The sequence below is a fragment of the Rutidosis leptorrhynchoides genome, chromosome 6 (genome assembly GCF_046630445.1).
Source record: "Rutidosis leptorrhynchoides isolate AG116_Rl617_1_P2 chromosome 6, CSIRO_AGI_Rlap_v1, whole genome shotgun sequence".
NCBI classification, from domain to species: Eukaryota; Viridiplantae; Streptophyta; class Magnoliopsida; order Asterales; family Asteraceae; genus Rutidosis; species Rutidosis leptorrhynchoides.
Genome location: NC_092338.1, coordinates 422,889,334 through 422,912,563, shown reverse-complemented (window position 1 = coordinate 422,912,563; position 23,230 = coordinate 422,889,334). Strand labels below are relative to the sequence as shown.

At 33.2% G+C, this 23,230-nt stretch overlaps 4 protein-coding genes across 4 annotated transcripts; 3 read left to right on the top strand and 1 right to left on the bottom strand.

The window, feature by feature from the left end:
• Window positions 1-1,257: 1,257 nt before the first annotated feature.
• On the bottom strand, window positions 1,258-3,206 carry LOC139852451 (F-box protein SKIP23-like). The gene is made up of 2 exons (XM_071841750.1): window positions 1,842-3,206; window positions 1,258-1,349 (listed from the first exon to the last, which is right to left on the bottom strand). Exon 1 carries the CDS (start codon window positions 3,028-3,030, stop codon window positions 1,846-1,848), a length of 1,185 nt encoding a protein of 394 aa, XP_071697851.1. The 5' UTR covers window positions 3,031-3,206; the 3' UTR covers window positions 1,258-1,349; window positions 1,842-1,845.
• A 444-nt stretch (window positions 3,207-3,650) lies between these two features.
• Window positions 3,651-7,845, top strand: LOC139855174 (uncharacterized). The gene is made up of 9 exons (XM_071844418.1): window positions 3,651-3,790; window positions 4,098-4,194; window positions 4,434-4,465; window positions 4,515-4,596; window positions 4,704-4,754; window positions 4,865-4,937; window positions 5,033-5,131; window positions 6,171-7,436; window positions 7,544-7,845. The coding sequence occupies exons 1-9, from the start codon at window positions 3,651-3,653 to the stop codon at window positions 7,843-7,845; spliced, it is 2,142 nt and encodes a 713-aa protein (XP_071700519.1).
• Window positions 7,846-21,327: 13,482 nt separating this feature from the next.
• On the top strand, window positions 21,328-21,708 carry LOC139855173 (uncharacterized). The gene has a single exon (XM_071844417.1). The coding sequence runs from the start codon at window positions 21,328-21,330 to the stop codon at window positions 21,706-21,708; it is 381 nt and encodes a 126-aa protein (XP_071700518.1).
• A 228-nt stretch (window positions 21,709-21,936) lies between these two features.
• LOC139855172 (uncharacterized) lies at window positions 21,937-22,743 on the top strand. Its single transcript, XM_071844416.1, has one exon. The coding sequence runs from the start codon at window positions 21,937-21,939 to the stop codon at window positions 22,741-22,743; it is 807 nt and encodes a 268-aa protein (XP_071700517.1).
• The last annotated feature ends 487 nt before the right edge of the window (window positions 22,744-23,230 follow it).

Sequence of the window (23,230 nt, the reverse complement as noted above, 5' to 3'; positions counted from 1 at the left end):
CCTTTTTATCATTTGTGCAATGGTTCTATGATTATAGTCAATTATCAATATTTTGTATCAAATAGATCGTAAGTTCTTGTCAATCAGACTTATTAAAATATGCATATGAATTAAGTTGTATCTCAATTATATATTTAGGATTTAATATAATTTAATTTTTGATGGGTTACTTACGGTAAACTATGAGGTCAGATTACTCGTCCTTCCCGGATGACCCGAACAGATAAAACCTTACACCTTAATGTAATTTAAATTCTATTTTTAAACCAATTTTTTTTTATTTATCATGTCTTTATTATTAAAATTTGCTACACTAATACGTCTTGTTAAATTCTCCGCTTAAGAGTTAAGTCAGCTTATATGATTTGCACATAATTTTTTTTTTAAACTGCAGTTAAGAGTTACTGACAGTCCACTATTAGTGGAACTACCGATCATATCCAGACACCTATTTCGGAGGAAATTCGTAGCCAACCACGGAGCATATTGCATGGAAAACCCCTGTAGAGAACATCAGAGCGAGATTCCAACCCAAGAGGTATCGCAATCATGCAACCCCAGATATGAGTGGTATCAAACCATCTATTAGGAATTGATCATAATCTACACTGAATGGTCTATATCAATGAAATTTTTTTAACTAATCAATGAAAATTCAATATCTCTGCCAACTTTTGATCATGTTAAAGCATCCTTAGCTATTAGCTCCTAACATTTTATTACTGAAAACATATTTTTGTCGTTAGTCTCAATTGATGACATGAAGTATTTTAGATACGTCTTTGACCAACAACATTATAGAGAAGACGGGGATGAAAGAAAGTATAACCATCAAGTGAAATTTACTATGTCAATTTCTCTATAAAAAAAACTATAATTGGAAGAGCTTAAATAAAGAAAGTATAACCATCAAGTGAAATTTTCTTTGTGTTATACAAAGAAAATATCACTTTGTTTGTGTTATATCTAGCTCCTAAACAAAAAAGATCAGAGAAGACTAAATCACACTCCAAAGTCCAAACAGAGCACTTTATGTATACAATTCAATTACAAACAAATATGTAGATACGATCAACACTACTAGCCACCACCACATTGGGGGGTAATATACATTTGATTACATTTTTCAATAGATCTACATATATCACATTATTATGTACAGCACAAATCTTTTTAACACGCTTATATACAACCGATAGCCACCAACCTACAGAAATCAAACACACTGCTTATATGGGTGTGTTCCCCAATTAGTCAATGTTTTCACCAAATAGGAAATTTATGATAAAATCCAAACTTTTGTGAAGAAGCTTCACTGTACAAACACTTCAAGCGCGCAGTTGAAATAGCTGCAAATTTTGATATGCGATGATTAATCGCATTTATAGAATGTATCGACAATCAAATTGGATAAACAAAACCCATAGGATTCCATGAGATGATAGACATTCAGAGACTACAGTTTAAACCTCTCCATTTGGGTGATGACTTATCTCAAATGGGTCAAGTATAGAATCTCCTATATCCTTTTATTCATAACCTTAATAAAAAGATGATATTATTTTTGCAACGCGATACAAATATTTGGACAAGAAACATTATAGGCCAACCCGGCTGATCCATACCAAAAACACATGTAATGAACTATTTATCCAACCCCGTCATGAAATTTCTAGCAATTATGCACAAACAAGTATGCTCAAGTTACCCTTGTATTAACCCATTACCCGCCTCGCCCATTTTGCAACCTCTACCAAACACCTATGGGCTTCATCTCTCTGTTGTAGTAACTACATAACAAAAAGACACAAATAACACAACTTAAACAATTAAATTCTTACAAAATCAATGCAGACTTGGAGTGATCCAAATGGGAGGTGCACATCGTTTTCCATTATAAAACGTTTGTGGGTAACACGCAAAATCTACAACACTACCATCTTCCAAATCATACACACCCATATCATGATCCCCATTCACACCATTATAATTCCACTCTGAATAATCATCCGTAAAATAAACCCTATTCCCTTCACAACCTTCAAACTCTGAAGCCCGAAACGCCATTGATGAATTTCCCCCAATAAACAAAGCCCATTCATCCAACTTCCCAACACTCTCCCAAACCAATCCATCTAAAACCAACTTAAAAACACGAAATTCAACCGTTTTATAAAAACTATCAACTTGACCCCGATCACCATCGTACCCAAGATCCAAATACCGACTCACCAACAACAATTCATCACCTAAACTAACTAAATACTGCATATCACCACCAACTTGTAAATCCATATTTATAAAAGAAACACTCGCCACATCCCCACAAATATCACAAACCGCGATATTCCCAAATTTACTCACACTGTAAAAACACCCTTTATGAAACACAACATCTTCACAATACAACTCTGCATTATCTATAAACTTCCATAGACTATCACCCTTTTTACAATAAGCAAGATCGCCCGTTTGGTTAAGGATCACAAGTGCCACGTAATCTCTATCCTCGTCATCAGGACTCGACGAAAACACAACTTTTTTAATAAACGAATCGCGCATTTCTCTCAAACTACATACGTAAACATGACCGTGTAACGTTCTTAACTCGTATTCTCTTCCTACGTCATAAAAACTAAATTTCGTGACGTTAGGAAACGTATTTAACGGTGGAAGGTGATGTTTAACTCGAGTTAACGGATTTATAACGAAAATCAATGGGGATTCTTCTAGGAATACAAGCCAACCATGAGAAGAACCACATCTACGACGAATAATGGAAGCTTCTGGAAGATTAAGGTGGTGTATTCTGTTATCTGAGAGAGTGAAAAATGGTTGTGAATTATGGTTTTTGGTTTGTGGAAGCATAAGCCATGGGAGTTGACTTGGGAGGTGTTTTGGGGTTTTTGACGTTGACTTATGCCAACTTGAACAAACAGCTCTAAATCGTATGTAATCTTTGTGGATTTTGAGTTTTGTTGCGATTGTTTCGATTAGTTCTGGTTGTAATTCAGACCAATCAACCGACATTGAGATTGATATTTTTTTTGTTATTTATGAAAAACAGATAGCAAATTTAAGAAGAAATAAACAAAATTAAAAATTTGAGATACAATTGAAAATAAAGTAAGCAGTAGGATGAGGGGGAATTACCGGTGAATAAGACGCCACCGTTGGAGCAGTTTGTTTTGTGTTCCTATAAAGTTGTTGCCTGTTGGGAACAAGAAGGTTGAATAGATATTTTATCAATTCAGAGTGCTCCCAACGGAGACATGTCTCTACCTTAGTTCTCAGCGCCACTTCAGCACTTTTTTCCCACTTCCTTCACAGGACTAAACACTCCCAACCATGACACTCCTTCCTTTTTTTCTTTTTTAATTTTTTATTTTTTTATTATTTCCAGATAATATTAATTTAGTTATTTGAATCGAAATTTAGGTTATTTGGATTCATATTAATATATATAGTGTTTGATAATTTGAGATAGAATTGATGAAATTGTATGAAATATGAGTGTATGTGTGTGTGTATGAAATTGTATGAAATTGGAGTGTATATATAGAGTTTAAAAAAGAAAAAAAAAATTCATCTCCAACGGCCAAAAATTTGACCGTTGGAGTGTTTTTCCTTCGTTTGGTCCGTCCACAAATATGACCAAGAAGCACGTTGCCGAACACGAAGAGCTGGACGGCGAGCTAGGCGGCCCCTTGGGCGATGCGTTGCCAACGACGTCCAGCAGGGCGGTTGGCTGGGCGGGGAGGTGGACGGCAACGTTGGGAGGACTCTTATTGTCAGAACAAATTGGGTCCCGTTGAGGTGGATAACGACAGTTAAATTGAATTATTAATAAAAAATAAAAGTAAAAGTAAATGACATAAATTTAAATTATACATCTTCTATTTCGTGGTCAAATTGCCCTCTCCTCATTGGTTGAAAAACCACTATTCACGATTTTTGTTCCCTCATATTTTTTTTTTCTCTTTTTTATTTTGATTTATAATAGGTTTAATGTATTTTTTTTATTATTTACGCTTATGTGGGCTGGTTTCCAGCAGTTAACCCTTTAAAAGGGCTAAGGTGTTCAAATAGGCTTACAGGACTGCTGGCCCAACAACTGTATGCTTGGCCCAACAGGATGGAGATACAAATTTCGGTCAAGTGAACCAGAATAATTCAACTGCCGGTACAAATCCTGTACTTGACTCCATACTCTTGAAACGGAAGTCATGGTCGGTCATCCTTCTGGGGACATCAAAGCATGTCAAATGTGTCTTTCTTCTTCTATACATTACCTCACCACATCTCTAATCAGTTTTACAGAATTTCTTTGCTCTCGGTTTCTTTCACAAAGGTAACCATTTTTATATTGGATTTATTTTAATTGCTGAAAATTTAATGTTATTTTTTACCCGATTATATTGTTGTTATTGAAGCCTTCGAGAATTGCAGGTCATCAGTGTCTCAGGTATGTTTTTTGTAAAATTTTACATCGATTCATATTTTACATTGAATAGTGGATCCTTTCCTACAATTGTATTCTACTTTTTACCAGAAATTTTAGGTGTTTATAACGCTTCGTTTTCTTCGGAGTTAAAGGTGCGTGTTTCTTTTTTTGGGATATGTTATTCGTTCGTTATTGCTGGCTTTTTTTTTACGCGATGCTATGTGTTGTGTTGTGTTAATTTGGTATTTCATCGTTATAGCGTTCATTTTTTTTTTGGCATTTTTTTATTGTGTTGGGCGATACACAATTGGTTTGTTAATTGTTCTAATGAAACGCTCGAGAAAAAGGAAGAAATATGACCAAAGCGTACATGTAGTCAGTGAGTACCTGTCGAGTGGTATTGATGCTTCCGAAACACAGGGTGTTACACCTAAACTAACTACGAAGAGGGCTTATTTGCGAAAATCTAATCTTGCCACTGCTGCAGTTACAGGTGATCATCATGTCTATGTTACCTACGCAAATGGTTTTTTTAAATTTTTTCTAAACCTGTTTCTAAATGTTGTTTTTGTGATTGGATCTCCTCAGTTGTTGTTAACTGTGGGACGCCTGTGCAGTTATCTCATGAATCCAGTAGACAGCCAGTCGTACCAATTTATACTTTGTCCGCGGTCTTTGATGTTTCAGGTATGAATTGTGTTTTTTAAAGTACATTTTGCTATTTAGGGATTCTTTAGCATGTTATTGTTACTGCTCTGCTTAAATGTTGTTGAGAGTGTATTTGCTTATGAATTGTGTTTTTTAGAGTACATTTTGCTATTTAGAAATTCTTTAGCACATTATTGTTACTGTTTTGCTTAAATGTTGTTGAGAATGTATTTGCTTGATTGAATTAAATTAACAAAAGATACATGTGTGTGTTGTTTATATTACCAATAGAAAAAAAAATCAAAAAAAAAATGTACATGTGAATACTGAAATTTCTTTTATTTATCCTCTCTAATATTATTGTATTTACTAACCATGTTTTTACCAACTACTCTGCTTTAGCTTTGATTTTGGGAGGCACATGTGGGTTTTTAAAAAAATTAATTTAGGAAATTTCAGAACCTAAAAATTGCTATATGTTTTGTTTAATCTCATACTTGCAATTGTTTTGTTTTTACTTTTTTTACTTTGTTATTATTTTCTCATGTTGACAAGTTGATATGTACAAACTTGGTTGTGAGTTACTAGTATTTATTGTTTAGAATGTCCAAGTAATACATTTTATTTAGTTTTATTTTTTTAAGACACATATAACCCATTTAAAAAATTATGAGGTAAAAAAACTGTGACCGATTTGGAATCCTTGAGTCTCTGAAACTGTTTTGATTTAGCTTTACTGTTTGGGGGTCGGTGTGGGTCATTAAAAAAAATTTTTGAGGAAAATTTCAAAACCGGGGAGTTCCTATATGTTTTGTTTAATATCATGTATGTATTTTTTTTTGTTTTTAGTTTTTTTTACTTTGTTATTATTGTCTCAAATGGGTATGCCTTTAAGATTACTTACAACTGTATTTAGTTTATTTTTTTTCCCCTTACCCTTGCTAGTAACTTGCATGGCTGATGGATTTTGTTTTTTTGTTTATTCCAGCTATTTCACCTTTGTACTGTGATTTGGGTGACTCCACATGCGTATGCTCACAGTGTGGGGCACTATTTTGACTGGCTGAACGCCTTACAGGCTCCTTTACAGATAAAAAAAAATACATTACCATCACTGTTGTGAATGGACGCGTACATTTGCCACGTTATGAAGATCCTCCTACGGTGTTAAGGCAACTACTGGAGCGTCCTGGTTTCATTGTGCACATCCGTGCCTATAACCAGATGTTTAGCATGACTTCCTTTGGTGCCCATGTTGATGACATCGTAAATACTGGCCATCCACCTTACGTATTCAAGGTTTCCGGCCAGATTTACCATTGGATTGGTGCTCTATGTCCTCCAGAGGGAAGTCAACCAAGGTTTTTGCAATTTTATATATACAATACTGATAATGAAGTTGAAAACAGAATGGCCCACTTTGGTGGGCAGGAATCGAACCGACTTTGCCAAGCAGTTGTCACTCAGCTGATACATCTCCTAGAATTTCATAATAAGCTTGTAAAGTTGTTCCGTACCGCTAGAGACAAGTGTTCTGCCGAGGAGGGGCCAACTTTCAAAGTTCAGTTGTTCAGCTTGGCTGGTTCAAAGCAGCATGCTCTTCCAACCTCCGATGCAGTTGGGGCTATTTTCTACGACAGTGGTCCGCAGACTATTACTGATTATGACGTAATAATTGAACCAAGGTCTGACAGACCGACAAGAGTTAACAAGTTTCACCCATTATACATGTCTTTGCAATACCCGTTAATGTTTTTCTATGGTGAACAACGTTTCCATCCCGACTTGATGCTACGTGGTATACTTGGTTCGCAGGGCGGACGGGCGAAGAAAATGTCTATGAACATGTACTATAGTTATCAGATTCATGATAGGCTTAATGTTTACAGCCTTATGTTACGGTGCGGGCGCCTGTTCCAGCAGTATGTGGTGACAGTTTATTGCAGTATAGAACTTGATCGGATGGATTATATTAGAAGAAAGCAGAAAGATATACGCAGTGAATATTTTTCGGGTTTGTACGATGCTATTGATAGAGGTGACAAGCGTGGTTTAGATGTTGGGAGCAGGACTATTCTTCCAGCTTCATTCACTGGCGGTCCCCGTTATATATATAGCCATTATCTAGATGCTCTGGCCATTTGCCGGGTCTTTGGAAATCCACAATTTTTTATCACTTTCACCTGTAATGCTAAGTGGCGTGAGATAACTCGGTATTTACGGGCTTATCCACGACTTACACCTTCGGATCGGGCTGATGTTATCGCTCGTGCATTTTACATGAAAGTTAAAGAATTTATCGTGTTCTTGAAAGAGCAGCAACCTTTGGGCGATTTCAGAGGAGGTACTACTTGATCTATCTTTATCTTTTAAAGTTTCTGGGAGTAATATTACTTTATATCATCTATGTTATACAAAAAAAAAACATCACTTATTTTTTATTTTTTTCAGTTCTCTATACGATTGAATTTCAAAAAAGAGGCCTACCACATTGTCATACATTGTTATGGCTGCATTCTACAGCTTCTACTCCAATAACCGAACGCCTAGACGATTACATAAGTGCGGAACTCCCTGATCCCAGAAGTGATCCGGCTGGTTACGCAGTCATCTCCGCTACTATGATGCACAGGCCATGTGGCGCAAAAAAACCTCGCGCACCATGTATGGAAGGTTTCTCTTGTAAAAAGAAGTTTCCCAAAAAATACAACAATAAGACTTTCTTCGACACAGATGGTCGCGCACACTACTGAAGGCGCAGTACTGGTGTCTATACCACATGAAATGGTGTTAAGCTAGATAACAGTTACGTTGTACCTTATAACAGACTGTTATGTATGACTTTTCATGCTCACATCAATGTTGAATGTTGCGGCTCGACTACTCTTATCAAATATCTCTTTAAATACATCTCAAAGGGTAATGACCGCGTTGCTTCTCGCATTACCAAACCAATAGGAAGTGGTAGCGACAGGTCAACTGGAACTTCTCAGCCGGTTGATGAGATACAGAATTTTATAGACGCCCGGTTTATATGCCCACATGAAGCTTGCTGACGCATTTTTAAGTTCCCAATTCATCACTATGAACCAGCTGTTCAGATCCTCGCTGTTCATTTAGAAAACATGCAACTAAAGAAGTTTCATGAACAACAACAACTGACCTCGGTGATTGCAAACAATCCGACAAAAAAAAACAACTCTAACTGAATGGCTACGTTATAACGCGTCTTCATCCCTTGGAAAACACCTCACCTATTTGGAATTTCCTTCCGAATTTGTTTGGTACGACGCAAAAAAAATTGGCAATGGCGAACAAACTTGAAGAAACCTTCTATTGGGAGAATATCATACATACATCATTCGTATGAAGAGGCTTTCTTTCTTAGAATGTTACTTTGCCATCAGACAGGTTGCCAAAGTTTTGAAGATATCAGAACTGTTAACAAAGTTGTCCATGGTACATATCGGTTGGCCTGTCAGTCTGCTGGTTTGTTAGGCGACGATAAAGAATGGGCAACTACTCTAATGACCCGTCCTAATCCATCTGGACGAATACATTACATTTGGTTACATCGCGAGGTACTTGACCTCTATATGATACATTTTACAAACATTGCATTCGTTTTTGAAAGACAAATTTTCATTACATCGAAAGTTGATGGCATGCATACCATTTCATAATATATCCAACTATAATTGACTTAATAATATTCTTGATGAACTCAATGACTCGAATGCAACGTCTTTTGAAATATGCCATGAATGACTCCAAGTAATATCTCTAAAATGAGCAAATGCACAGCGGAAGATTTCTTTCATACCTGAGAATAAACATGCTTTCAAGTGTCAACCAAAAGGTTGGTGAGTTCATAAGTTTATCGTAAACAATAAAATTCATCATTTTAATAGACCACCAGATTCAATATTCCCATTTCCCATAACCATTATGCATAAAATTCATTCATATGGATTGAACACCTGGTAATCGACCTTAACAAATTGCATATAGAATATCCTCATCATTCTGGGAAAACTTCGGACATGATAAATTTGCCATCATTCCGGGAAAACTTCGGACATGATAAATTAGCCATCATTCCGGGAAAACTTCGGACATGATAAATTCGTCATCATTCCGCGGACATGATAAATTCGCCATCATTCCGGAAAAACATCGGACATGATAAATTGAGCATATTCGATTTCGACAATTCAACCATAGAATGTAGTTCCGATTACTTGTGTCTATTTCGTAAAACAGTTATAAAAGTAGTTCATGTATTCGCAGTTCAAAATATATTTCAAAAGCATTTAATAAAGCAGTTGTAAAAACAGCTCATGTATTCTGAGTCCCAAAAATGTAAAGAGTAAAAGGGAATCAAATGAACTCACCATACTGTATTTTGTAGTAAAAATACATAGGACGACATTGAACATGTATAGGGTTGGCCTCGGATTCACGAACCTATATAAAGTATATATATTAACACATTATAATATAAATCAAATAAGTTTATATATTTTGTTATGTTTTAAGATTAATATTCTTATATATAATTTCATTAATACTTATAATACATTATGATACTTATTTGATATTTAATTAATTTTATATTAATAATATTAGTTAAAACATAATTTTATGTAATATTAGTATACTTTATGAAATATATATATATATATATATATATATATATATATATATATATATATATATATATATATATCTTTGGTTTTGTAAAATTAATAATTGTAGTGTTACTAGACTAAGGATAATAGTAATAATGATAGTAATAATAGTAATTTTAGAAAAAGAAATAGTTTTACTAATAATGATAAGGTAAAAATGTTAGTTTTAGCAAAAAATAATATTCTTTATAATAAAGGTAAGTTTAATAATATTTATAGTTTTAATAGATATTTTAATGATCATATTAATAATCATACTAATAATATGATACTAGTAATAATAATGATAATAACAATTTTACTAATAAAAATGATACTAATAATACTTAATACTAGTAATAACAATAACAATAATACAAATAATAATAAAAATAATAATAATAATAATAATAATAATAATAATAATAATAATAATAATAATAATAATAATAATAATAATAATAATAATAATAAACTTAAAATAACTACCTTAAAGAGTGAGTTCCTAAAAAGATTTGTCCCAGTCCGGGATCGAACCCGCGACCTCCAGTTCATCTAACGCACGTCTAACCAATCCGCTGGCCATTCATTTCAGATTTAACCCTTAGGAATCAATATATAAAACGTATTTCTGTCAGTTGCTTTCTTCTTCATTAAACTTAAAACTCAAATACAACATGACCAACACACAGCAACCCAAGTATCAATCGTAAGTCCACAAAAGGGTTTCGGGTTAGAGGGTTGTTCGATGGCAATAACAAACGGCATTAACAATTCAATGCAAGGTTTTGGGATTTAGATAAAATGACACAAAACATCAATCAAGAAAAACAACCCGTAACTGTAATCATGAAGTTGATTAGTGAGGTTTCGATTTGCTGGATTTTTGAACAGGAAAGGAGACGGAACAGGTTCATCATCATCATCATCTTTAATCCTAATCACTATCGTCTTATCTACTAATTACGATCCCCATCATCATATGATCCTAATCACTATCATCTTATCTATTAATTACGATCATCATCATCATATAATCACCCCATTATCAATATCACCATCGTAATAGACATTATTGCTCATCACCATTAAACATCGACCTCATCATCATGTTATTATCTCCACCATTGTAGTTTAACATGATTCATCATCGTAATCTCTTTGGCCCAAAAGAATCCTAGCAGTCTAAAAGAGAAATTGGGTTGGGTCTCAGCCCACTAAGTAATGACAACCCAATCCAACTAATTACAGCAACCCAAAATTTAATCGTTGTCCCCAGTAAAACTATTTTACGTTTGCAAAGAAAGAACTCCAACTAATTCTGGGGTATTCGTGGGTCTTCATTGACATCACTATCTCCTTTATGTTGTTCACTATCATCACCAATCTAATATAGCTGTAAAGTAACACTATCACCCTTTTTGCTTATAAAAGAATCGCCTATTATTATCCTCACAAAAAAAATAATTAAAAGTTCCACTATGGTTGGCCATGAAGCAATTTTTATAAAGAAGTTTTAGTACTTTCAAAATTATAGTTTTAACTGTGAAATATATATATATAACTTGTTTATCACTTTAGATTTTGTTCGACACTCGTTTCTAATACCACACCTTGCTTTCATTGTTAAAACAATTTAGAAACAAAACATGGGTTATAGAAACTAGAACGTGGAAGTGTAGAAGTGGTGTATCGAGTTGGTGTTCACGAAGAAAGCAAGAAAGAAAGAGAAGAGGGAGGAGAGAAAGAGAGCTAGAGTTGGTTGAAGTTTGTGAAAGTGGTAATGGCAATTGGTCACGATGAAAGTAGTAATATGGCTGTCTAGGTGGATAAAGATTAACAATGTGGTGAAGGGTTTGTGTTCGAAGGTTATGATGGTGGTGATCGAACTAAGGTGATGGTTGTGGTTTATGGTGTTGTTGGGTGTTAGTGATGTACCAAGCTAGAAAGGAAGCAGAACAATAATAGCTCTAGTGACAAGGATGATGATTTGAACTAGGAAAATGGTGGCCACTAGTTGAGAGGCCGATGATGTTTTGATTGTTCATGTTAGTGGGTTGATTCATGTGAAAATACGTAATGTAAACTTGGATTCCGGTTATGGTTATGATCGAATGGTTTGTTTTGGTTGTGGCGGTTTCTTGAAGAAAAACATGAAGATAGAAAGAGGTGGTGTTAGTTCGGTTAATAGAGCAAGACAGAGAAAGGGAGCTGCGTTCTTTAATTTAAACTTTGATTTTTGTTGTTTTTTCCTCAAATTACCTTACTGGAGTATTATAAAGTCTAACAGATATTAATACAGCTGGATTAACTCAATTATCGATTGTACTACAACTTGATTTCTCGACAATTCAATATTCTGTCAGAAATATAAAATGTAAAAGTGGAATTGACATTTAACAAATTTTGGATTGTAACTATGATTTGAGATCGATGGGATTCGTTTTTAGAGACAGAAATCACAATTTTAGAATAGTAAGATAGTGATAGGAAAACAGAATACGTATTCATATTTGTTTATATATGTAATTACTGTTTTTGTATACATATAAATCTGTATATGTATTTAATTATATACCTAACTGTATTTTACATATATACATGTATATGTAGTTGATTATAATTTGTATTATTAAATATATATATGTATTAATACTAATAACAATTATATATAATTTATATTAATGATAATAATATTAATATAACAATTATATTTCAAACTTGTAATTAAATATAATACCATTTATGTAATATTATAGTATGTGATGATGTTTACTGAATTGTTAGTATTTATATATTTTATATATCTTTAATAGAAATCATATATAGATTCATAATAACATATATATATATATATATATGTATTTGTTTTAATAATAGTTTAATTATTCTAAGTATTATTTTACATTTTAAATTCCAATTAATTATAGTATATATTATTAATTCAAAACATTATATATATACTTATATTTATATTTAAATCATATATATACATATTTATTTACAAGCAATTATTCGTGAATCGTCGGTAACAGTCGAAGGGTAATTGTTATCCATGTAAATAGTTCAAAAATTCTGAGACTCAACATTACAGACTTTGTTTATCATGTCGAAATCATATAAAGATTAAGTTTAAATTTGTTCGAAAATTTCCGGGTCGTCACAGTACCTACCCGTTAAAGAAATTTCGTCTCGAAATTTGATCGAGGTCGTCATAGCTAACAATAAAAATGTTTTCATGACGAATATGAGTTGATAAATAGAGTTTTATTACCCTTGAATATTAAGGATAAATTAATTCGATTATTCGAAGAGTACGAATGAAGCTATCACAAAAGAGTGAGATGAGTAAATAGTGTTTCGTCAAATCTTTTGACGTAGATATGGTTGATTTCGGGAATTCAAGGAATTTAGAGAAAATCGTCGAGATCTGAAAGATTTGATTCTTTGGTGAATAAAATTTCTTTAATTAAATGTGATTATCTGCCTTGATCTCTTTATCAGATATTTCACTATAAATTAACTTCTTCCATTCCATTACTTTTATCACTCCTATACTCAATTTCCAAATTCAAAAGATTGCGAAAATGCTTAATCCAGTTCTAATCCTTGTCCTTATCCTTACTATCGCAACAATCCTTCTCCTTTTTTTTATTCTCTTCTCGACCTCTAGTAAAGCGAGTAATGGTCCAGAATTCGTAAGTATGGAGTTTCGAATGATTATAATTTTCTAAGCACGAAGGAACGTATTCTCACGATTTGACTTGTCAAATTACCAAAATTACTGAGAATAGAACTATCAAGAATATATTTTCTTGATATGTTTATAAGTTAAGCAGAATGAAAGAGTTATGTAACATGACACATGATAATGGTATGATCTACTGTGAACCATCATCACGTTTCATTAGAAACTCAGCATGACTTACTGTAATATAATCACGTTGGTCGGGCGTCATTATATTATACTAACCCATGCTTCAATTCCCAACACTTCTCCAGATTTCATTCGTAATTTATACTTAGGTTTTACAGAAGTTTCTAATATAATGTAATACAGACACCATGAAGAGGTATATAATTTCGGATGAGAATATTTATGAAAATATCCTCAGAAATATCGAAGATATTTATGATGATATTTTGGAATTTCTAAGTTCGAAGGTTGATGAAGAAAAATTTTCCGCAAGATTTTAACATGACCTCGGAGCAAGATATTCTCTAAAGATTTCATCGGATCCAGAATTACCTGGATCCTTTGAATATAGGGTTTGGTCCTTGTATTTGTCCTTGGTCTCCTTCATGGTTAGCTCAATCTATTTTTCAGTACCAAATTTTCTATCGAGCGTTCCTAACACTCCTTTCTTTATCATCAAACTTTTGGCCGTTTAGACCATCTACCATTTTTCTGTCTCCTCTGCATTTAATGCTACGATATCTGAATCATCGGTTATCAATCCGAGGTGGTTTCAGGAGAATTGTGTTTTTAGATGATTAAACGCTGATGGTAATATGGTGGAATATGAAAGGTTCCCCGGTAACAATAAAAGAGCACGCATATATATCAAAGTTATAATAAGGTTGTTTCGAACGAAAAGTCGAAGTTGTCTTATTGGAGCTGTGACAAAATTTGCTACTTTGAAAGGAATTATCAAGTTATTTTGGGTAATAATAACACTGAGGAATTAGCACAACTACGTGTTAAACGTTTACTCAGTTTCCGCGAGTTTTTCAGGTGCATAACTATATGCATAAATCTTTCCTTCCGTAGATGAAGTGCGGTTGGTTCATCTTCTCGATTGAGGTGTTTTCAAGAATCATGAAAGGTTTGAACGCAGATTGTAATCGTCAAGATACAAATGAGGTTTAGGATGAAATCAAGTGGCAAACTTGAAGAAATGTCTAGTTTCATATGTTATAATCAATATTTTAATTCATTTTAATTGTCCAATGTTATTAGTCCACAGTCGATAGTCCATAGTTAACAGTCCAATAGTTCATATATAGTTTAATATATAATATTCGAATTAATTAATACGTATCGTGACCCGTGTACATGTCTCAGAATCGATCACAACTCAAAGTATATATATTATTTAAGAATCAACCTCAACCTTGTATAGCGAACTCGAACATTACAGCGTATAGAGTGTCTATGGTGATTCCAAATAATATATATAGATGCGTCGATATGATATGTCAAAACCTTGTATGCGTGTCCCGATATTTAAAGTGCGTAAAATAAATAACAGAAATTAAATGACGATAAATAAAATTGCGAGAATTAAAATTGCGATAATTAAATTGCGATAAATAAATGTAATAAGGGATTAACAGTTAGCTAGGAACAGTTAGCTAGGATTTTGTTAGCGTGGATTCTTAACAAAATTTCTCATAGTTAATTTGTTTGTTTCTAACAAATTTTATTATGTCAAATATTTTCTTCATTATGCCACTTGTTGGATTCTGGTAAGTCAAAATCCAAATATGAAATTGAATGAAAATGGTTATTTTGTGGTGAACGGATTCGTATATCTTGTGGATGTAAGTAGGATAGTAAGTGACTGTTGAATCAGATTCGAAGAATGTACAACGTAACTTATTAATGTGAAATCTAAATATTCCTCGGGTATTACCTACCCGTTAAAATATTTTCACCATTGTCAGTTTGTACGAAAGAATTTTTAATTACAATCCTTATGAAAATATACTTACATATATATTTTCTTCAAATGTAATCATAGATTTAATGAGTTAATATAATATTAATCTCATTTGATTTACCGTTAGAACTAGAATACATAATCTCTATAACATTAGAGATTACATAATCGCCATGAAGAACGAAGATAATTGATGTAGAACGATACGTAGAACGAAGATTATACTCGAGGTACAGAATGAGATGTTGAGGCATGGATTGTTGATGGTACTGGTGCTGTTACTGATGGTATTGTTGGTACCGATGATGTTGTTGAAGCTGGTAAATTTTGCACCCTATTCTCCAAAAATCATTACTCAAGAAGCTCGTTGATTTCTTCGATTACTCCGGGATGATTGTCGGTAAGAATGAGCGAATGAATAAGGTTTAGAATCTGAGATAGTATGTAATCATGACGAGATATTCAGGAAATGAGGGTGAAAATGGTATTTCGGACTGGTTCACCGGTAAGTGCTTCAGGTTCTTCGCCAAGAGGTGAATTTGGTTTATGGAAAGGATCACCCTCTTTTTGTCTCTAATGATTAAGTAGGCTACAAACCCATCAGATGAATTGGGGATGGATGATTGGTTGATTCATTCTGGTGACACTGTTTTCGGAGCTTAGGTGAAACTCCATATCGGAATAGCTGTCGGAATCTGAGGAATTCGAACTGGTTGAGGGATTCATCTCGTACGATCATATGAAGGATTTTCGATAAGAAATAGATAGGATGTAGATTAGTACCCTGCAATACATAATTTACATATGCATATATAATACTAAAATCCCATAAGTTACGGAGGAATCTACGGTAGCTGTCAGGCAAAGGTAACAATAACAGATACGCTAAGATATGAATTTATCTATACACTGTCTATGCAATAGAGGTAGTAAGACGTGTCTAGACTTTAAGGATGATAAGCAAATAATTTTTGACACTAAATGATAAGCAAAACTTTTGACATGCAGACACGGTCGAAGTCCAGACCCACTAATGCATCTAAACAACTATCAGTTAAAAACACTAATGTAAGACCTGGTTCGCTAAGACCTCCACTCTGATACCAACTCTAATGACCCGTCCTAATCCATCTGGACGAATACATTACATATGATTACATCGCGAGGTAATTGACCTCTATATGATACATTTTACAAACATTGCATTCGTTTTTAAAAGACAAACTTTCTTTACAATGAAAGTTGACGGCATGCATACCATTTCATAATACATTCAACTATAATTGACTTAATAACAATCTTGATGAACTCAATGACTCGAATGCAACGTCTTTTGAAATATGCCATGAATGACTCCAAGTAATATCTCTAAAATGAGCAAATGCACAGCGGAATATTTCTTTCATACCTGAGAATAAACATGCTTTCAAGTGTCAACCAAAAGGTTGGTGAGTTCATAAGTTTATGGTAAACAATAAAATTCATCATTTTAATAGACTACCAGATTCAATATTCACATTTCCCATAACCATTATGCATAAAATTCATTCATATGGATTGAACACCTGGTAATCGACCTTAACAAATTGCATATAGAATATCCTCATCATTCCGGGAAAAATTCGGACATGATAAATTTGCCATCATTCCTGAAAAACTTCGGACATGAAAAATTTGCCATCATTCCGGGAAAACTTTGGACATGATAAATTCGTCATCATTTCGAGAAAACATCGAACATGATAAATTCGCCATCATTTCGGGAAAACATCGGACATGATAAATTCAGCATCATTATGGGAAAACATCGGACATGATAAATTCGCCATCATTCCGGGAAAACATCGGACATGATAAATTCGCCATCATTCCGGGAAAACATTGGACATGATAAATTGAGCATATTCGATTTCGATAATTCAACCATAGAATGTAGTTTCGATTACTTGTGTCTATTTCATAAAACAGTTATAAAAGTAGTTCATGTATTCGCAGTTCAAAATATATTTCAAAAGCATTTAATAAAGCAGTTGTAAAAACAGCGTATGTATTCTCAGTCCTAAAAATGTAAAGAGTAAAAGGGAATCAAATGAACTCACCATACTGTATTTTGTAGTAAAAATACATAGGACGACATTGAACATGTATAGGGTTGGCCTCGGATTCACGAACCTATATTAAGTATATATACTAACACATTATAATATAAATCAAATAAGTTTATATATTTTGTTATGTTTTAAGATTAATATTCTTATATATAATTTCATTAATACTTATAATACATTATGATACTTATTCGATATTTAATTAATTTTATATTAATAATATTAGTTAAAACATAATTTTATGTAATATTAGTATACTTTATGTAATATATATATATATATATATATATATATATATATATATATATATATATATATATATATATATATATATATATATATATATATATATATATATATCATTGGTTTTGTAAAATTAATAATTGTAGTGTTACTAGACTAAGGATAATAGTAATAATGATAGTAACAATAGTAATTTTAGAAAAAAAAATAGTTTTACTAGTAATGATAAGGTAAAAATCTTAGTTTTAGCAAAAAATAATATTCTTTATAATAAAGGTAAGTTTAATAATATTTATAGTTTTAATAGATATTTTAATGATCATATTAATAATCATACATACTAATAATATGATACTAGTAATAATAATGATAATAACAATTTTACTAATAAAAATGATACTAATAATACTTAATTAATACTTAATACTAGTAATAACAATAACAATAATACAAATAATAATAATAATAATAATAATAATAATAATAATAATAATAATAATAATAATAATAAACTTAAAATAACTACCTTAAAGAGTGAGTTCCTAAAAAGATTTGTCCCAGTCCGGGATCGAACCCGCGACCTCCCGTTCATCTAACGCGCGTCTAACCAATCCGCTAGCCATTCATTTCAGATTTAACCCTTAGGAATCAATATATAAAACGTATTTCTGTCAGTTGCTTTCTTCTTCATTAAACTTAAAACTCAAATACAACAGGACCAACACACAGCAACCCAAGTATCAATCGTAAGTCCACAAAAGGGTTTCGGGTTAGAGGGTTGTTCGATGGCAATAACAAACGGCAGTAACAATTCAATGCAAGGTTTTGGGATTTAGACAAAATGACACAAAACATCAATCAAGAAAAACAACCCGTAACTGTAATCATGAAGTTGATTAGTGAGGTTTCGATTTGCTGGATTTTCGAACAGGAAATGAGACGGAACAGGTTCATCATCATCATCATCATCATTAATCCTAATCACTATCGTCTTATCTATTAATTACGATCCCCATCATCATATGATCCTAATCACTATCATCTTATCTGTTAATTACGATCATCATCATCATCATATAATCACCCCATTATCAATATCACCATCGTAATAGACATTATTGCTCATCACCATTAAACATCGACCTCATCATCATGTTATTATCTCCACCATTGTAGTTTAACATGATTCATCATCGTAATCTCTTTGGCCCAAAAGAATCCTAGCAGTCTAAAAGAGAAACTGGGTTGGGTCTCGGCCCACTAAGTAATGACAACCCAATCCAACTAATTACAGCAGCCCAAAATTTAATCGTTGTCCCCAGTAAAACTATTTTACGTTTGCAAACAAAGAACTCCAACTAATTCTGGTGTATTCGTGGGTCTTCATTGACATCACTATCTCCTTTATGTTGTCCACTATCATCACCAATCTAATATAGCTGTAAAGTAACACTATCACCCTTTTTGCTTATAAAAGAATAGCCTATTATTATCCTCACAAAAAAAATAATTAAAAGTTCCACTATGGTTGGCCATGAAGCAATTTTTATAAAGAAGTTTTAGTACTTTCAAAATTATAGTTTTAACTGTGAAATATATATATAACTCGTTTATCACTTTAGATTTTGTTCGACACTCGTTTCTAATACCACACCTTGCTTTCATTGTTAAAACAATTTAGAAACAAAACATGGGTTATAGAAACTGGAACGTGGAAGTGTAGAAGTGGTGTATCGAGTTGGTGTTCACGAAGAAAGCAAATAAGAAAGAGAAGAGGGAGGAGAGAAAGAGAGCTAGAGTTGGTTGAAGTTTGTGAAAGTGGTAATGGCAATTGGCTATGATGAAAGTAGTGATATGGCTGTCTAGGTGGATAAAGATTAACAAGGTGGTGAAGGGTTTGTGTTCGAAGGTTATGATGGTGGTGATCGAACTAAGGTGATGGTTGTGGTTTATGGTGTTGTTGGGTGTTCGTGATGTACCAAGCTAGAAAGGAAGCAGAACAATAATAGCTCTAGTGACAAGGATGATGATTTGAAGTAGGAAAATGGTGGCCACTAGTTGAGAGGCCGATGGTGTTTTGATTGTTCATGTTAGTGGGTTGATTCATGTGAAAATACGTAATGTAAACTTGGATTCCGGTTATGGTTATGATCGAATGGTTTGTTTTGGTTGTGGCGGTTTCTTGAAGAAAAACATGAAGATAGAAAGAGGTGGTGTTAGTTCGGTTAATAGAGCAAGACAGAGAAAGGGAGCTGCGTTCTTTAATTTAAACTTTGAGTTTTGTTGTTTTTTCCTCAAATTACCTTACTGGAGTATTATAAAGTCTAACAGATATTAATACAGCTGGATTAACTCAATTATCGATTGTACTACAGCTTGATTTCTCGACAATTCAATATTCTGTCAGAAATATAAAATGTAAAAGTGGAATTGATATTTAACAAATTTTGGATTGTAACTATGATTTGAGATCGATGGGATTCGTTTTTAGAGATAGAACTCACAATTTTAGAATAGTAAGATAGTGATAGGAAAACAGAATACGTATTCATCTTTGTTTATATATGTAATTACTGTTTTTGTATACATATAAATTTGTATATGTATTTAATTATATACCTAACTGTATTTTACATATATACATGTATATGTAGTTGATTATAATTTTTATTATTAAATATATATATATATATGTATTAATATTTAATACTAATAACAATTATATACAATTTATATTAATGATAATAATATTAATATAATAATTATATTTCAAACTTGTAATTAAATATAATACCATTTATGTAATATTATAGTATGTGATGACGTTTACTGAATTGTTAGTATTTATATATTTTATATATCTTTAATAGAAATCATATATAGATTCATAATAACATACATACATATATATATATATATATATATATATATGTATTTGTTTTAATAATAGTTTAATTATTCTAAGTATTATTTTACATTTTAAATTCCAATTAATTATAGTATACATTATTAATTCAAAACATTATATATATACTTATATTTATATTTATATCATATATATACATATTTATTTACAAGCAATTATTCGTGAATCGTCGGTAACAGTCGAAGGGTAATTGTTATCCATGTAAATAGTTCAAAAATTCTGAGACTCAACATTACAGACTTTGTTTATCGTGTCGAAATCATATAAAGATTAAGTTTAAATTTGTTCGAAAATTTCCGGGTCGTCACAACTGCACTGGAGGAAGCATCTGCGTCTGCAACAGCTTCGCAGTTTCGCTCCCTTATTGCTCATATATTGGTATACTGCATGGTCAGTAATCCAGCTGAACTCTGGGAGGACCATTGGAAATTGATGTCAGACGACATACCACTTCGTGCAGCAGCAACATTAAATATGCCAAGTCTGCACATAAATGATGAGGACCTCCATAATTATGTTCTGTTTGAGGTTGAAGTCCTTTTAAATCAATGCAAAGTCAATTTCTGATTACAAGCTTCCAACATTACCGGCCGACCTCCTTGTCGATCTAGCAAACGGGCTAATCATGGAGGAGAAAAACTACAACCGCGAAGCTCTCGACGTCGAACGATTAGAAATGGAACATAGTATGAATTCAGAACAGAAACAACTGTATCAACTGGAAACAAATTCTGCTATTGTTAACCAACCTGAATTGGTTTTTGTGTATGGCCATGCCAGTACGGGTAAAACTTTCTTATGGAAGTCAATCACAGCATTAAGAGCAAGAGGGAAGATTGTACTGGCTATGGCATCGTCCGGTGTTGCTTCGCTACTGCTACCTTCGGGAAGAACTGCGCATTATCGGTTTAAACTGCCATTGGACCCAACAGATGAATCAATGTGTAATATAAAGAAAAATACTCAGATGGCACAGTTGATCAAAAGTACAGATCTCATTGTCTAAGATGAAGCACCAATGAATGACAAGCGCTATTTCGAAGCTCTAGATAGGAGCCTAAGAGACATCCTAGAAAATGATACACCTTTTGGGGGAAAGTCTTTTATTCTTGGGGGTGATTTTAAACAAACACTACCAGTAAAGAAAAAAGGGAGTAAATCTGACATTTTACGTGCTTGCATTACAACTTCGTACCTGTGGCGAGACTTCAAAGTATTTGTTCTAACATAAAATATGAGGTTACTCCGTCCAGATTTGTCATCATCTGAAAAGGCGAGGAATCAGGAATTTTCGCGGTGGTTATTAAGTTTGGGAAACGGTCTTATAGGGACTCCTGATTCAGAAGATCCACATAATAGTCGTTGGGTATCTATCCCAGATAGGTACTGCATTCCTGATGATGAAAATGGTCCAGAAAATTTAATTTCTTTTATATACCCCCGTGAATCGTTGCACCATCCAACTGCGGTTGAACTCCAACAGAAGGCAATTGTTTGTCCAAAAAATGACGACGCAGATGCTATAAACAAGTTAATTGTTGACATGGTTGATGGCCCAGTAACAACCTGCAACAGTTATGACAGTGCAACACCACATGCAAATGACGGCGGTGCGGCAGAAATGTTGTATCCAACAGAGTACTTAAACTCGCTCAACTACCCTGGTCTCCCGCCACACATCCTAAATTTGAAAGTGGGCATACCAGCCATTCTACTACGTAATGTAAATGTTACTGGTGGCCTCTGTAATGGTACAAGAATGATTATCACTCAACTACTAACTAAATCAGTCGAGGCTGAAATAATCACGGGCACCCGTGTTGGTGAGAAAGTCTTCTTCCCAAGAATGAAACTCATCCACAAAGAACCATCATTACCGTTTGTTTTAAAAAGACTGCAGTTTCCGATAAAAGTTTCGTATGCAATGACCATAAACAAAAGTCAAGGTCAATCATTCAACAAGATAGGTGTTTATTTACCAAAACCCATCTTTGGTCACGGGCAATTATATGTTGCACTCTCACGAGCTACTTCCCTATAAGGTTTAAAAGTGTTGATAAAACAACAAGAAGATCATGGGCCCAATGTAACAAAGAACATCGTCTACACAGATTTCCTTTCCTCGATTGCCGATTTTGAGCCAGTACCAACTGGCCATAGTGTCTGTTAAGAAAAAAAAAAGCCAGAAAATTAAATATGTATATAATTAATACATATGTATTGTTATATTACTAATATTTTTTTACTTTAATAGTATGGCACAAATAACAGCTCTAGGACAGTTAATACCAGGTGATAGAAACAGGACAATCGCAGCTAGGATCTACCGAAAGTGGGTAACTTACAGTTATCATAACCAGACTCCTACTGGCTACTGCTACATGCTCATTGATGAAATGGTTTGTTACTTTCACAATACTCTGTAAGATATTTGTATGTTCGATTTGATACACCTGTCTAGCATTCTATATTTCATTATGCAGAATTATCCTTTGCTTGTGAACATGCGCTACGGTGACAAAGATTTT